This window comes from Lynx canadensis, chromosome D3 (genome assembly GCF_007474595.2).
Source record: "Lynx canadensis isolate LIC74 chromosome D3, mLynCan4.pri.v2, whole genome shotgun sequence".
NCBI classification, from domain to species: domain Eukaryota; kingdom Metazoa; phylum Chordata; class Mammalia; order Carnivora; family Felidae; genus Lynx; species Lynx canadensis.
Window position 1 is genome coordinate 65,562,765 of NC_044314.2, and position 16,376 is coordinate 65,579,140.

The 16,376-nt window shown below is 54.4% G+C and overlaps 2 protein-coding genes across 8 annotated transcripts in view; one reads left to right on the forward strand and one right to left on the reverse strand.

Annotated features, from left to right (window-relative positions):
* The window catches only part of DGCR2 (DiGeorge syndrome critical region gene 2), a 107,227-nt gene extending 98,658 nt beyond the window's left edge, over positions 1-8,569 (reverse strand). For 3 of the 7 annotated variants that reach the window (XM_030292507.1, XM_030292504.1, XM_030292503.1), the window contains exon 1: positions 8,231-8,569. In XM_030292507.1, the coding sequence (XP_030148367.1) occupies positions 8,231-8,309 (79 nt within the window). In that variant the 5' untranslated portion in view covers positions 8,310-8,569. The remainder of the gene's footprint in view (positions 1-8,230) is intronic. The other 4 variants (XM_030292509.1, XM_030292508.1, XM_030292506.1 and 1 more) reach the window with 2 other exon arrangements.
* A 2,479-nt stretch (positions 8,570-11,048) lies between these two features.
* TSSK1B (testis specific serine kinase 1B) lies at positions 11,049-12,158 on the forward strand. The gene has a single exon (XM_030292263.1). It carries the CDS (start codon positions 11,049-11,051, stop codon positions 12,156-12,158), a length of 1,110 nt encoding a protein of 369 aa, XP_030148123.1.
* Positions 12,159-16,376: the final 4,218 nt, after the last annotated feature.

Here is a 16,376-nt window from a genome sequence, read left to right on the forward strand (position 1 = left end):
CTCGCGGTCCGTGAGTTCGAGCCCCGTGTTGGGCTCTGTGCTGACAGCTCAGAGCCTGGAGCCTGCTTCGGATTTTGTGTCTCCCTCTCTCTGACCCTCCCCCGTTCATGCTCGGTCTCTCTCTGTCTCAAAAATAAATAAACGTTAAAAAAAAAAATTAAAAAAAAAAAGAAGTATCTCTCTGCCTCCCTCTGAAGGAAGATATTTTGAAATCTTAATTCTTTTTGGGATTAAGCTTCCTCATACCAATAAAAAAAAATGCTGACCATTGGATCTTTGAGATTTGGTTTCATTTTCACCCTTAAGGCACCTCTCAACTGAATAATTTTGTTCGTATCAATGTTCCCCATTTAGGCCATTCTAACTCTAAATTATCCTTGGTGAAATTATACCACTTAGATAAATAAGCACACAAATTTGAGTTATAGCATAAATACATGTGAAAACCAGGATCCCAACCTGGAGCTGCTGCAGATATAGTTTTAGACTGAGACAAATACATGAGAGTCTGGGAACAGCCAGTTGGAAGTATTGCCTGTGTACTTTAAGAGTTAGGTCCCCTCAGCCTCTTGGCCATGCCATCTTTAACTGTAAATCTCACTGAACTTCTGGTTGATGAAAAGTTTAGGCAAGAGGACTCTCCCAGGACCAGACTCCACAGGCAAAACAAAATAAAATTGAGGAGGGGCACCTGAGCGGGCTCAGTTTGTTAAGTGTCCAAAACCTGATTTAAGCTCAGGTCATGATCTCAGGGTTTGTGACTATGAACCTGCATCAGGCTCTGCACTGTCAGCAAGGTGCCTGCCTGGGATTCTCTCTCTCCCTCTCTCTCTTCCCCTCCCCTACTCACTCATGTGCATACACTCTCTCAAAATAAATGAGTAAACTTAAAAAAAAAAAAAAGACTGAAAAAGTTCTCACAAAGTCCATCTAAAAAAAATGATGTACAACTATGTGTACAAAGATCTCCAGAACACTTGTCCACTGAAAAACTCAGTAAGTTTACATAAAAAGCATAATTCCATTTATGTAAAATATTCCATGTATGAAATTTTTGTAAATATTTTTTTAAAAAATCAACATTTTTCCAAACTGTCCTGGGCTTTCACTGTGGCTCACTTGGTCAGTCTGCATGTGTGCATCCCACCCTCACTGATGGTGTGGAGAGAGAATCTGAAGGAGTGGCCAACAAACCACTGAGGTTTGCAGCACAGGCCCTGCTTTGGCCCTAAACAAACCTCATCCCTTTCAGGTACTTCCAGTTCTCTTGCTCTGCCTTATAAGACCACAGAGCCAGGGATAAATTAACCAACCCAGAGACCCTAGGAAGCAACTAGCAGCATTCAAAAGGCGTCCGCATCAGGACACCTGATTTCGATCTAAGTACTGGGGGTCCTGGAACCTCCCATCTCCCAGCTGACCTTCTGGGACACCCTCTGCAGTGGCCTCTGCTCCTTGTCCAGTGCCCCAGGGAGCCCCAAGCAATCCTCTCCACAGCCATAAATTCCTATGGAAGGTCCCCTCGGGAATAAGGCTTCTAAGACAGGGAAGAATAGGGTGGACACCTGGAGGCTTTCTCCATCCAGCATACCCACTGGGGCTCCGCTCTCAGCCCTATCCAACATGGACCTGTCAACAGCTGAGGGCAGACAGATGACAAGTTGATCAAACTAATGGCTGGCTGCCAGGATCTGGAATTGAGGACAATAACCAGTCCACGCTGGCTGAAGAAAGGCCACACCAGGCAGAGAAGGGCAAGCGTGGCAGTTCTTGCACCTACCAGCTCTGAAGCCAGGCCTGTACTGTGCAATGGCCCAGGGAAGGGCAAGCCATGTCCTCATGCAGGGATAAGTCCGGTTCTCAAGCCTCGGTGCCAAGCAAGTCCATTTGAGAGGAAGCCCAGCCCACCCACCCCAAAGGCTTCCTGACCAACCTCCCCCCTCCCCCCACCAACAACCCTAGGCTGGGTGGCTGGTAAATTTCAAAAAGGATCCACATTTGTGAGAAGTCTTCACCTGCTCTCACCTCACAGCCCAGCTCACCCCTGCAGGAAGGAGAAGCTCTCCGCAGTGGGGGCCCAGGCCAGCTGGCCTACAGTTTCCCCCACCCCAAACACACTGGTCCTCCAAAGGCGTTCTTGCAGGCGGCCACAAGGCCCTTATCCTCACCACCCCCACCAGGGGCAGCTGCGAGGCCCGCTGGCTAAGGGAGCTGTTGCTCTTTATGTCAAAATATAAATAGCCATTTGTGCATTTGTTCAATAACTGATTTCTGAGTGCCCACTCTGTGCCAAACTAAGCCCAGGGGACACAACATGAACGTGACAAAGAGTAAAACGTGTCAGTATGAACAATCCTAGCCCTGTCCAAAGCACTGTGGCTGTTTTGGGAGCTCTAGGAAGCCACACACACCCCCTCTCAGACCATGAGAATGGCTAGACTCATTTAGCGCTCACTGTGTGTCAGACAGTGCTCAAAGCCACTTCACTCTGCTGCCTCCCAGGTGGGGGCTCTCTCCTAAGAAACATGCCCTTATGCACACACACCCATGCACCCAGACTTTCAGGGGGTCCCTACACTCTCTAAAGTCCATCCGGAGCTAACATGAACGGCCTTTTTGTCAGGATGTGTTAGAACTGTATACCCATTGATTTTAATTCTCATAGCATCTCTCAGCTATGTTCTATTTTGTCTGCATTACAGATAAGGAAAATGAGGCTCAGCACAGTCACAGAGTGGGCAGCAGAGTGGGTCCTGACTCCCAGCCATGCAATCTAGGGTTCACACTCTTAACCCACTACACTGGACTCTACAAACAGCTTGTGTGAAGCAACACCAGACCTGGGCTTCCTCCCTCCCAGGTCGATGCCCAGAAGCCGCAGGACACTGTGTCCACAGCTCACTGCACAGGCCATTCACCCTCCCCTGGACTTACCCTGTTGAGGAAACATGTCCCACATGATGGAACACACAGCCCGGCTTGGAGCAGCAGGACAAGATGTGATTTCACTAAACACCCCAAGTCAACTGGCAAATCACACCAAAAACAAAATAGCCATACTTTGAATCCATCCATCACGCTGGCAAAGTGTTGGCTCAAAATTGGGCTCTCGGGATTATTGACCCACTCTGCAGACTGGAAGAGGAAAGGGCCACTCACCAACATCTCAGCACCCCAAATACAAAAAGCACATGTGATGAGGGAACAATCTGGCAGTGTACCAAAGACACTTAATCAGTCCCTTGCTACCTACTAGGTCCTAAATGTTGTCACTGATACATTCCACTTAAGAACCAATGTTTCCCTGCACCAAGTACCAAAGGGAGGTAAGAGATCACCTGTGCAAGGAGGGCTAACTAGATCACCTGCCATGATGGCTAACTAAAGAAGCACAAGCCTTAGTGCTGCCAAACTGCCTAGGGGAGCAAAGGGGTGAAGAAAGTGCAAGTGAGCTAGCCTGAGAAGCAGGACTAGGGAAGGCTGCAGGCAAGAGCAATCTGGGTCAGAGGAACAGGAAAGGTACAGCGTAACAGCAGCAAGTAGGTGCAGACCCATCTGGCGAAGTGTGCAACAGCAGCACATTCTTCATTCCTAAGACCAGAAGCACCAACTGAAATAATAACCCTGATTCGCTGCCACCTGGGCCAACCGGAGCTTTAACCACAGTGCTTCCTGTGCCCTCAATACTTTCCCGTGGTGACGGTGCCCAGCACACAGCAGGTGGTAGCTGGCGACAGTGCCCAGACACAGCAGGCTGTGGTGAGGGCTTGTTACAGGGCTGTGGGGAGGCATCACCGTTCGTCTCCCGAGGGACATCAAGTACCAGGAGTCTCCTCCTGCTCTCTGCAGTGGCCAAAGTGTTCAGGGAGAAAGGGCCACTTACTTTCAAATGATTCAGAAAATAAATTATGTGTGTGCATACGTACATACGCACATGCACACACGAAGAAGAAGGCAAGTAAGGTAAAATGCTGACAATAGGTAAGCCTGGGTAGAGAGTACGCAGGTATTCTTGGCATGAATTTTATTCTTGCAACTTTTCTGTAAGTTTGAAATTATTTCCTTGGGGCGCCTGGGTGGCGCAGTCGGTTAAGCGTCCGACTTCAGCCAGGTCACGATCTCGCGGTCCGGGAGTTCGAGCCCCGTGTCGGGCTCTGGGCTGATGGCTCAGAGCCTGGAGCCTGTTTCCGATTCTGTGTCTCCCTCTCTCTCTGCCCCTCCCCCGTTCATGCTCTGTCTCTCTCTGTCCCAAAAAAAAAAAAAATTAAAAAAAAATAAATAAAAAGAATGAAATTCTTTTTTTTTTTAATTTTTTTTCAATGTTTTTTTTTTTTTTAATTTATTTTTGGGACAGAGAGAGACAGAGCATGAACGGGGGAGGGGCAGAGAGAGAGGGAGACACAGAATCGGAAACAGGCTCCAGGCTCTGAGCCATCAGCCCAGAGCCCGACACGGGGCTCGAACTCCCGGACCGCGAGATCGTGACCTGGCTGAAGTCGGACGCTTAACCGACTGCGCCACCCAGGCGCCCCAAAAAGAATGAAATTCTTAAGCTGAAAGCACAACCAGCCAATGAAGCAAGTTCTACAGTGTTACAAGGTGGTGGGCTGTGAAGGAAAGAGCTCACTCAGAAAGCGCCTGGCAAGCCCAGGTGCAGGTTCAACTTCCCAGCTATTTCTATGAGTTTCAGCCACATCTGCTTGCAAAATATCCACACTCTTCCCCTTCACTAACCCATGTGCTGCTCCAGAGGAAAGGTGCTGTGGGCACTAGGTTAGTTCACTGAAGATTTATCAATTCAGCACAGACAGCAGGCCCCTCTGGGTTCCTAATGATAAAAGGGAAAGAACCCTGAACTTGGAGTGAATTCACCCAGGTTTGAATCCTAGCTATGCTGCTCACCAGCTGTGCGACCTTATGCAAGTCATTTGCCTCTCCAGCCAGCTTTTCCAACAGTACAAGGAAGACAGCTTCCAGTCTTGCTCCCTCATCAGGCAGCCTCACTGAACACAAGGTTTTTACAGGGCTGGGGAGCTCAGCTGAGACACAGCTCACATGGGGAAGGCAAATGTTTTCTCAGCCATGTATGGTGGGGTCACCCTGGACAAAGCTGTAGCTAAAACCATGGCATGATTTTCTTTCGTCAACGGAGAAAAAGTTTTAGAATCAGCAATTGCTGCTGCATCCTCTGCACAGATGGAGAAAAGGTCAATGAGATGACACCATGGCCACTGGTCCCCCAAAAGCCCCTCCATGCTTGTCGTTCCTCAGAAGAGATCTCTAACCTACCCTTCTCACCACAGCCCCAGCGGATATAACAGACACCACCGTTGGTCATTATGGCTAACCACAAAGGGGATTTGGGGAGAGAACTGGTTCTATACCTCACATCAGAGTATTCAGATGGAAAAGGGTCTGTGCTCACCTGGAGAACCACTTGGTCTATCAAGGGAAGAGATGTGGCCTGGAGTTCCACAACTGGGGTTAAGGCCGGGGCAGGACAAACACAGCCGGAGTAGACAGAGCCTCAGCCAAGGGCACATGATGGGCCAGACATCTAGGACTGAAATCTCATCTCAGCCACTTACTTTCATGAGCTCTCTGTTTATTTCCCCATCTATAAAATGGGGCTAATAACAGTCATCTACCTCACAGGGATCACCTGAGAGGTAATCAATGCACATTTTAGTACACATTAAAACAGCACCTGGCATGTAACACATCTTCAATCAACCAAGATCAAATACGTATTTAAAAAACAAAAACAAAAACTTTGCCAAAAGGTCAAATTCAGAGCTCTCTTGTTGCCGCCACTCTGTGAAAGCCTTCACACTCTGGCCTGCACCAGCGAAGAACCAAAAGTGGCTTGGCCTCAGTCCTCAAGGACTCCCTCCCCTGGAAAGTAGGTTCTGCCTGATGCCCTCCTCACACTCAAGTACGGGTCTAAGCTGGGACTCCAACAGAAAGAATGCAGGTGAAGACCAGGGAAGCCCTCCTTCACAAGCATCAGCCAGCAGCACCCTGCCTGCAAGGACACAGAGCACACACAACCCCGCAAAAGAGAACCTCTAACCCAGAGTGTGACTGGCCCTAGCCAACCAGCCAAAATCAGGAAACCAGCAAACCCCCCAGGGTTTGCAAGGCAACTCAAAACACCATTAGGAACCACTGCAAAATTCTAATCTGGAAAGTCATGAATACAATGGGATAATCTGCCCCTTCAACCAGAGCCACCTCCTTACCCCAGCTCAGACCTAAGTGTGAAGTCTCCTATAAAGCCCTCCCCTGCTTCAAAGGTACAAAAGACTGGCCACCTGGACTGCCTGCTTCTTAGCCCCCACACTCAAGCCTGATTTATACCTAGTTTCTGCTTCCGTACCTAAGGGGCACTCCTAGAGAAAAGGATTTACTCAATTCATTTGAGCATCCCTAGTGGTAGGCAGACAGAATTTACACTTTCTGAATTGTTGCTGGCCAGTTGGCAGGATACCCAGACAGACAGCAAAGGAAAGGGAGTTGGGGACGTTGGTCACCTCTATCATCCAGAGAGGTGGTGCTGGACCTGGAACCAGAGGCACCCCAAGGAAGACAGGCATGATGTGTGGCTTCGCCCGAGTCCAGTGACCTGATAAGCAGAACTAGGACCCAAGAGCCAAAAGAGAATGTCTCACTTCTCTACAGATATAAACATGTTTTCTAAAGAACTTAATCACAAGGAGCCACAAATGCTTTGGTTCTGGACCTCAAAGGCCCATTCAGTACTCTCTCCACAACTAGCCCTTTTTCTGGCTACCATTCCTACTGAGGCCATCCCACCAGTCACCCTGCTGCTGAGGGAACCATCAGAAGCAGCGAGCAACCAGCTCTACTCAGGGAGCCCAGAGAAGCATCACTGGAAAGACTCCAGGTTGAGCAGGGGCCCAGGGCCTTGGCCACCAAGTAAACACTGGGGAGGAGACAGCAGTCTATTTAGGATGACAAAGGCAGAGAGGTGTGTCATGTCTGGTATGAGCGCCTTGGCTGAGGCATTAAGGAGGGTGGCACTCCACTGTGCTCCCCAGCCTGTTTTTACAGAGACCTGACAGAGCTCACAAACAATAGCCCTGGACACTTTGGCCTTCATGGGCTCCTTCCGCCATAAAAGATTACTAAGAATCATACTTTTCAACTGCAATAGTATAAAGCTAAATAAATTTGAATGTGCATAACATTTTCTTTGACCTAAACGGTCAGGGTTTTTTTTCCTTGCTGATTTTAAAAGAAGACCACTAAAAGCACTCTGTGGGCCCCCAGCACCAAGCCTCCTGTACTTGATGAATAAATCTGCCCTGCAATTGGGGATTTGATTTTTTTGTTGCATTCAACGGAGGAGGGGGTACACAAGAAACAGAGATAAAAATTATCCTGGACCTTCTGGCTGCCATGATTCTGATTCCCCACCACAAGCTTACTTATAAAAACACAAGCTCCAAAGGGAGTTCCAAAAGCATTTAATCATCACATACAAGGTACACTCCTAAGTGCCTGGCAATGTCCAAGCTCCGACGGCGGAGACCCAGCCGCGCGCGGCACGAGTCTCTGCCCCAGGAAGCTAGCTTGCTTTCTGAGTGCGACGCTTGGCGGACTCCTAGTACCTCCTCGGATCGATCTCTCAGCTGAGTTCTCAGCTACAACACCTCACTGAGTGACAATAAGCGACACGGCTACCGCTCTCCAGCCAAGGAGTTTCCAGGGCCGAGGCGCTGGCACAAAAGCACTGCTGAGGAATAACATGGGAAAGAAAAACCATGTGTCTCCACGAGCTGCTCTCTCGACCCCAGCACTCCAGCCTGACCCCAGCCGCTGGGCAAGAAGGGCGCGCCCCAGGGGCGCAGTTCCTCCGCCAGAGAACTCCCAGGCCCCAGAAGTTAGGTCGGGCCCCGCACACCACTCTCGCTTCGGTCAATCTCAAAGCACGCAGCGCTCCACGGACACGGATCCAAAGGTAACATCCCCTCGAGAACAAAGTTCCATGATGTGAGAAGCGCTCGGAGCCCAGGTAAAACTCTCGGCACGGTCCCGGGCGGGGGGCACGGCGGCCCGCGGGCAGGCCTCAGAGGCGCCCTACCGGGGCCCCGCCCGGTGGAGGGAGATCCCGGGAGACCCCGGCCCCGCACACCGCCCGCCCTGCCCTGCCCTGCCCCGCCCCCACACATCGCCCCCACCGCGCCGCGCCCACCGCGCCGCGCACCTGGCCGCAGCGGCTCGGTGACGGTGAGCACGAGCAGGAAGAGCAGCAAGAAGGCACCGCTGTCTGCCTTGGGCACCATTTATCCTCCGTTCATCGTCCCCGGGGCGGCCGCGTGACCCCGCGGGGAGGCCGGACCGGGCCGGGCTGAGGGTCAGGGGACCGAGCCGGGCTGAGGGTTAGGGAACCGGGCCGGGCTGAGGGTTAGGGGCCGGGCGCGGAAAGGCAGCGGGAGAAGGCTCCGGCTAAGCCACGGCTACACTGGGCCGCGGGCTGGCGCGCACTCTCGGCCTCAGTCTCGGGTTCCGACTCCGGCTCCGCGCAAGATGGCGGCCGTCCTGCTCAGCTCCGCGCCGCCCCCCGCCCGCGACGCCGGCTCCCGCCAATGAGTGCCGAGGCAGGGGGCGGGGCCTGCACGCTCCCAATGCGTGCGGACCCTTGGCAGTGTAGGGGGCGGAGCCTGGGCGGTTGTACCCGAAAGGGGCGAGGCCTAAGGCTGGGAAGGTGGTGGGGGCGGGAACCGAGAGGCGGGCTCGACGGGTGGGCGGGACTATAAGGAGTGAAGTGTACCATTGGTTATGCAGAGAGGTGGGGCTCGGGGGTGGAGCCTGGGTGGTAGGGCCCGCCAAGGGCCAGGTTACGAGCTCTGGACGCGCTGGGCAAGGGCGTGGGGGAGGGGTAACGGGGCCAAGCTGACGGACACAGAGAGGGTCGGGGTGCAGTGGGGCTGATGAGGTGGGGCGCGGAGGGGCAGGGAGTGGCCCTGGAGGGCTGAGCGTGAAGGAAGAGGGGAGCGACAAGGAGCCAAAGTGGTCCCGGGTGAAGAAGGGGTCTTCACACCTTGCATACCTGCAGGCCCAGGTCCTGTCAGCAGCCCAAGAGTGCTCCCTACAGTGGTCTTTAAAAAGAACCGCTGCGAAAAAGGGATAAGGAAAACTGGAGGAACCCGGACATGCTTTGAGGAAGTAGGGAGATGGGGGAATGGAGGAGCCACCCTGTAAGGAACCAGCACACACTACTGAAAATGTTTCAGATGAAGAAATAGCCTAAAGGAGTGTTCTACAAGGAGCGCTGACAAGGAAGCCCAGATCTTAGACTGTGGAGCAAAGCTGGCCTCTGGAGGAAGAACTCTGCCTACACAATGTGGGAGGAGGGGGAAGGAATGCTGAGCACAGCTGCTGCCACAGCAGGCCACGTCTGCATAGAGGAAAGGCTCAGGAGACGATTCCAGTGTTGACCTCACACCTGTCAGGGAACAGAGTGACTGTGGAAGAGGGCACAGCAAATGGGAGTGTCCTCAGTAGGAGAGGAGCAGGCTGTCCAATGGAAGGACCACCAGCCATGCACACAAGGCCTGGCACAGGGTGTCAGGGCTGGGGAAGAGGGTGAAGATGGGAGCAGAAAAAAGGGGGACCCATTTTAGCCTGGCCCACCTCCAGCCCCACCAACTTACTCCCCAGGAGCAGTCCTCTCAAGCTCTTTCAAGGCATGATCCTCCTGAATGTCCCAGGATTCCAGCCTATGACACTCAGAGTCACTCAGTGAGAGAGGTACCCACTCCCTCTGAGTGGATATGGCCAAGGTTAAACCCAAAGCTAGGCCAGACCTGCCTGCTCCTGCTCTCTTGGGCTATAGCCTGTAGCAGGTGCTAGACAAAGAGCCTGTCACAGCAGAGGGGCCCCCATGCTGGCAGAAGCAGTGGTCCCTGTCCAACACTGCCCTGGCTGCTTGCATTGTCCTCATGGACCATTCCCAGAAGCAGCTGCTGCACTCAGAGGGATTCAGGCATAGCTTTTAATGTGCCATGGGAGCCCAGCCAGGGTTACAAGCTAGGCAGACCCCAGAGAGGCAACTCACAGCTAAGAGCAGATATCCCAGCCAGTTGTTCCCCTGCAGAGCCACTGTTGGAGAAGCAGGCCAGCAAAGGTTCAGATGAAGAGAGTAGGACAGGGAACTTATGCAGGGAGAAGGCAAAACCCTGGCCTCTGAAATTGCAGTCACTGCACAGGAGTTTTTGCCCATCCTGATCCACCTCTACCCTTGGCCCAGATACATGGCCTGCAGATTTCCTGTGTAGACACCACCAAGGACCTCCAGAGCTGAAGGGAGGGAAAAGAGATCAGGGATATTTTTCCCTAGCTCCCTCCCTGTGGGGTTACTGCAGCTTCCACCTGAGGTCACTGCCTCTCTCACGGTGGTCCTCTACACTCTTCCCAGGTTCCAGTGACCCACCTTCCCTTCCAGGGGTCTGTTACTACCCTTGGGTTACCCTACACTCAGTTCCCACCTTTGTAAGAAAGATGAATGTATAAACTCTTCAAACTGCCCTTGAGTATGTCTTTAGTTTTCCTTCTGGGACGCAGACTAATAGGACCATTTGCCCTGGATTCCCTGGGATGCCTCATGTGGCAATAATCAGCCCCACAAGCAGGTCTGGCTCCTGATTTGGAAGCACCAGCACACTGATGTGTTCCCCACAGCCATCTTGTATCTCGGGTCCCAGCCAAGTGCAAGGCCACTCTTCACTGGCCATTGGTCTGTTTCAGCCCACTGGCTGGTCTTCCAGGGTTCCAAGTCCAAGTGGCTCAGGCCAGAGCCTCATTCCCCCAGAGCACTCCTCCTTTATGACTTCACCCACTGAAGTCACCTGGGAGACGATGCTCAACATTCCACCCCAGAGTCTTGGCCTCTAGGAGGCAGGAACAGCAGGCCCAGCCAGCCCAGAGGACTCTCTGTCCACAGTGTAAATAAGGACGCCACTGGCCCATGTCCCGCAGGGATGTAGAGGGCAGCCTCAGAGGCACTGGGCGCTCCCGGCACCATGGATGACGCTGCCATCCTCAAGCGACGAGGCTACATCCTGGGGATAAATTTGGGAGAGGGCTCATACGCAAAAGTCAAGTCTGCTTACTCTGAGCGCCTGAAGTTCAACGTGGCGGTCAAGATCATCGACCGCAAGAAAGTCCCCACGGACTTCTTGGAGAAATTCCTTCCCCGGGAAATTGAGATTCAGGCCACGCTAAACCACCGCTCCATTATCAGGACCTACGAGATCTTTGAGACCTCTGATGGCCGCATCTACATCATCATGGAGCTCGGGGTCCAGGGCGACCTCCTCGGGTTCATCAGAACCCGGGGAGCCCTGCACGAGGATGATGCTCGCAAGAAGTTCCACCAGCTCTCCTCAGCCATCAAGTACTGCCATGACTTGGACATTGTCCACCGAGATCTCAAGTGTGAGAACATCCTCCTCGACAAGGACTTCAACATCAAGCTCTCTGACTTTGGCTTCTCCAAGCGCTGCCCGAGGGATGACAGTGGCCGACTGATGCTAAGCAAGACTTTCTGCGGGTCAGCAGCTTATGCAGCACCCGAGGTGCTGCAGGGCATCCCCTACCAGCCCAAGGTGTGTGACATCTGGAGTCTGGGTGTGATCCTCTACATCATGGTCTGTGGCTCCATGCCCTACGATGACTCCAACATCAAGAAGATGCTGCGCATCCAGAAGGAGCACCGCATCAACTTCCCCCGCTCCAAGAACCTGACGGGCGAGTGCAAAGACCTCATCTACCACCTGCTACAGCCAGACATCAACCGGCGGCTGCACATCGAGGAGATCCTCAGCCACTGCTGGGTGCAGCCCAAGGCACAGGGCCTGTCCTCTGGAGTCATCAACGAGGAGGGGGAGAGCTCCCGGGGTGCTGAGCCCTCGTGGACCCCTGATACTCCTGATACCCCAGCCACCAAGCTGGAGCTCCAGGAGGAAGCACGGTCCGAGACACGGCCTGAGATACAGTCCGAGTCAAAACCTGATGAGACGATGCAAATGCGGGTGTCAAGGCAGTCAGATCCCACGGGCCTTAATGGCGAGCTGCAAAGCAGGGAAACAGAGGAGGGGGTTCCCTCACGGCCTCCAGAGACACACACCTAGCGAGCCTCTCTCGGCCCAGGGGACTGGCAGGGAATGATGCAGAGCTCATGGCTTTGAGCCTGAGCTCCAAAGAAGCCAAGGGACAAGCCAAAGAAGGAAAACTGTCCTGGATGAGCCACTATTTTCATCAGTTCCTTCTCCTTTCCTTTGAACTTGGTAACCCACATGGCTAAAAAAGCAATAAATATTAGTGCAGACTCCAAAGTGGACGTCTTTGCCCCAGCTGACTGCAGTCATCCAGGGAAAGGATCCTGCACTCCCCCCACCCCACCCCCGCCAGCTCCCCACTCTCAGATCACACTGCACTTCACCTCCAGTTTGGGAAAATAAATCCCAGTGTGCCCAACCCCAACTGTGACCTCAGGCTCTGGACCAGAGCAAAGAGCTGAGCTAGGAAGATGCTACTTCAAGAGGGAGGCCATGAGCACGGTGCTGAGGAAGGGGAGGGGGCACAGAGAGGACAGGATAGCAAAGGGCAAGGTGGCTGCCTGCAGCAGAGGAGTGGGAGGCAGAGGGCTCCGTCTGCAGTTGGGGCTGAGGGTCCGGGCCCTCAGCACCCCAGTGCCACTGCCTCCTCAAGGCTGCCGGTGGGGAAGTGCCCTGCAGGGAGCAGGTGAACCAGCCTCTCAACCCCTCTTGAGCTCCCCACCCTGCTAGGCAACTCGTTTCTTCTGCTCTACTAGCCATGGCCAACCAGCACCCAGTTCTGGACCTGCCCTGAGTCATCTGCCCCTGGTCATTCTCCCTGCCCAGAGGAAGTGGTGGGGGGTGGGGCACTGGATGGCCCAGTGCCACCCAGCCTGCCTGTCCCACAGTCACTGTATGGCCTTGACTACCTCTCTTTCCCTTCTAGTCCCCAGCCTGCCCCCAGGGTTGATGATCCATGCCAGAGTGGAGAAGCAGACATTGGTGAGGAGAGAGGACAAGTGTGCTCACAATGCAGTCCTGTCCCCTATGGCCATAGGTGTCCCGTAGAGAGAGGAGGCCAGCGTTTAGCACCACTGGCTACTCTGTCCTGTGAGGCCCACCCATGTCATTCTCAGGCTCTTCTCACTTCAGCCACGGCAGCCCCTTTCCCTGCCTGTTCCGCACTCACTCTGGACAACCTCATGTGGATCTGCAGGTTTGACACATCAAGAGGACAAGAGCCTTCAGACTTACCCCTCCCCTGCCCATGTCATTGTCCTGGAAAGACCCTAACCCCAAGCCCCGGGAGAAGTGAGGTCCTGTTGAGTGCCCTGGCCCTGCTCTCTCTGTACCCCTCCCCACATCCGCTCCATCTCTCCTCTTGGCCCCCCCACCCCCCAGCCACCTTCACACATTCTGTCTTCCTATCTCCATGCTCCTGTGTATGGGAACACACAGCTCAGCTACCTCTACCTGCCCTGTCACTTCTCCAGTGGCTACAGCCGCCTCCTGCACACAGTCTGGATCCCACTGCCCTCAGGAAGGATCTCAGTGCTTGGCCTTGGCATCCCAGGTCTGGCTCCTCTTGGCCTCCCAGCACCCCCACCCCCCATACTCACACCCCCAACACACACATGCCATCATCATGCTTGTGGATGCATCCCTGCAGACTTTGCCCATGTCTCCAGGATCAGCCGAGGGGCTGTGGCCTCCACAAAGCTTTCTGGACTTGGCAGCTCCACTATAAACTCTTCTGGGGCAGGCCTGTGAGTGCCAAGGTACAGGCACAGAACAGGCCCTGGGTAATACCAGAGGAACCACCCAATTTTCCCCAGAGGCTCTAGGAACCCAGAGTCATATGGCTCATCTGGTGGTGGAATAAAATTCCAGAGCACATGGGGCTGGCTGGAGTGGGGACATCCTGAGGAGTGGCTCATGGACCTCCTCTGCTTGGTCATCTGTGGCCACATGGAGGCAGTGGACGATATGCAGCAAGAGGGCCTGGGAGCAACTGACTACAGCCCAGCCACAAGGCAAACCTGGGCAGGAGGGGCCCCAGGAAGGAGCATCTACTGTATGCTTTACAGGTGGGGAGACAGCTCAGAGAAGGTGGGCAACTACCTGAAATCACACAGCACAGAGTGGCAGCCCAGGTGACTGAAGCCCACCCCTTCCCAGGGGGCCACACCTGTGAGCCGCTCAACTCACTGGGGTCAGCCCTGGCTCAGACCCCATCAGTGACCCTCCCCAAGGCTTTACGATCAAGACCTTCACCATGGCCTCCATGGTCTGCAGCGCTCCCTCCTGCCTCTGCACACCCCCACCACCCTGTGTCCCTTCAAACTATCACATCCTCTAGCAGGTCCTTGTCCTCCTCCATGTGACCAGCTCCTCAGACCTCAGCCCTCCCAGCCTCCCCAAATCCAGCCCCAGTTTCTTCCTCACAGCCCCATGTTCCCATGTCATGGCACAGCCACCACCAGGCACTCGCGCTGTTCATGTGACACTGAAGCTCCCTGTCCTCTGGACTTCAGGAAAGCATGGGCCTGCTTCATCAGCGAACTCCAGCATCCGGAACCAACCCTCAAGTGCCAATGGGGTGAGTGGAGAAACAGAGGAAACTGAAACTCAGAGGGAAGTGGCCTACCCAGAGTCTGCAGGTCTCACGTGCGCAGGGCTGCAGGCTGGGAGTACCCCTGGAGGCCCCAGGTCCGATCTAGCACTTCCCATTCCCTTCCCATGCCTGCCTCCATGTGCATGTGCTGGGTGATGCCATCTGCTCGCCGTCACGGCAGCTCAGCTTGTGCCTCCTCCACCACGTCCCCAAGAACCGCAGAGGTCACACTGTCCCAGGCAAGGGCAGAGTGTGAGGGAGCAGGATCCACAAAACAAGGAAAAGTGGGTGGGTTGGTAGAGTCAGCCAAAAAGGCAGACATGCAGGGGGTACCCCCAGATAGCACATTTGGGAGTGCAGGAGAAAGGCAGGGGAGACTGTCGCGCTCCTGGGTCCTGGCCTGCAAATCCTCACAGCCAACCCCTTCTGGGACGCAAAGGAGTGACCAAAGACGTCCCAGGAGGAAGCAGGCATCAAGCTAAAGCTACTGTAACAGGAGCTCCCAAGAGCTGGGAGCAGGCCTCAGGGAAGCCGTGGCAGCTGGAAGGCAGTCACTCCTAGCTGGCATCTGGACTCTGGCTACCCTGCCCCTGAGATCTTCCACACGAACCTCCAGATGCAGGGAGCTCCCCACGTGCCCCAGGTATGTCCACACGGCTGTGCTCCGGCCAAGGTGGCACATCTGCCTGGCACGTCCTACCCCTCATCAACTTGGCAGGGCCCTGTAGATCAGCTGCACACTGGCTCCTTCATCACCTCCCCTCCAACCACCCACATAGAGGCAGGCCTCCTCTCCCACCCCCCTGAACATGAGCACGTGGCACACCCACCCTGGCAGCGAGCTATGTGTGGGCACGGGATGCCTGTGATGGAGAACAGATAAGCAGCAGGGCTTCCAAACTACCCAAGGAGACACACATAGGATGCCCCAGTTCCCAAAGCAAAAACAAAAGGGTTTTCATGTTGCTCTCAGGTGCAAAAAACAGCTCTAGAGATGCAAACGGTGCTACATCAGGGTTGCACCAGCCCACATCATGCCCACTCCTCACAAATTCAGGATCCCCTCCTCATCCAGGTGCCTACTCTTATCAGGACCCCCAGCAGCAAAGCTCCACCCAAGGCCCTGCCCATGCACTGACCAGTGCACCAGACTCTTTGTCTCTCTCTGGCACCCAGTCCCCACAGGGCCACCCTGGTCCATCCTCCTCTTGTCTGGTCAAAGGCACTGGCTTCCACTTACCCTGAAGCCCGTTCTCTATGCACTCTGCCAAGGACCATCTTGAAATGTGACTTGGGTCATGGCTCTTCCAGCCCCAGGCCCTGCAATGACTGCCCACCACTCAGGGCAAAGCGGCCACTTCCCTTCTCCTCCACCGCACTCCAGACTGTGGGACTCAGCCATTCTCAGAACAAGCCCTCACCTCTCCCAGGCTCTTCCCTGCCTGGATGCCTCATCACCTCCTCTACCTGACCAAGGCCCAGCCCATCCTCCATGTGCGCCCCAGCCCTCGGAACATGCATTTGTCAGTCTGGGGCCCAGAGCTCTGCCTGCCTTCCTGCCCACACAGGCCCTGCCCGCCACAATAGCACTCTTCTCCCCAGCCTTCTACCCAAAACAGGAGCTGCTCTCATTCATAAGGCTAGGAACAGCAGCCAGCCTGGCCAGACCAGGGCCATCCCTCCCAGGTGCCACCGAT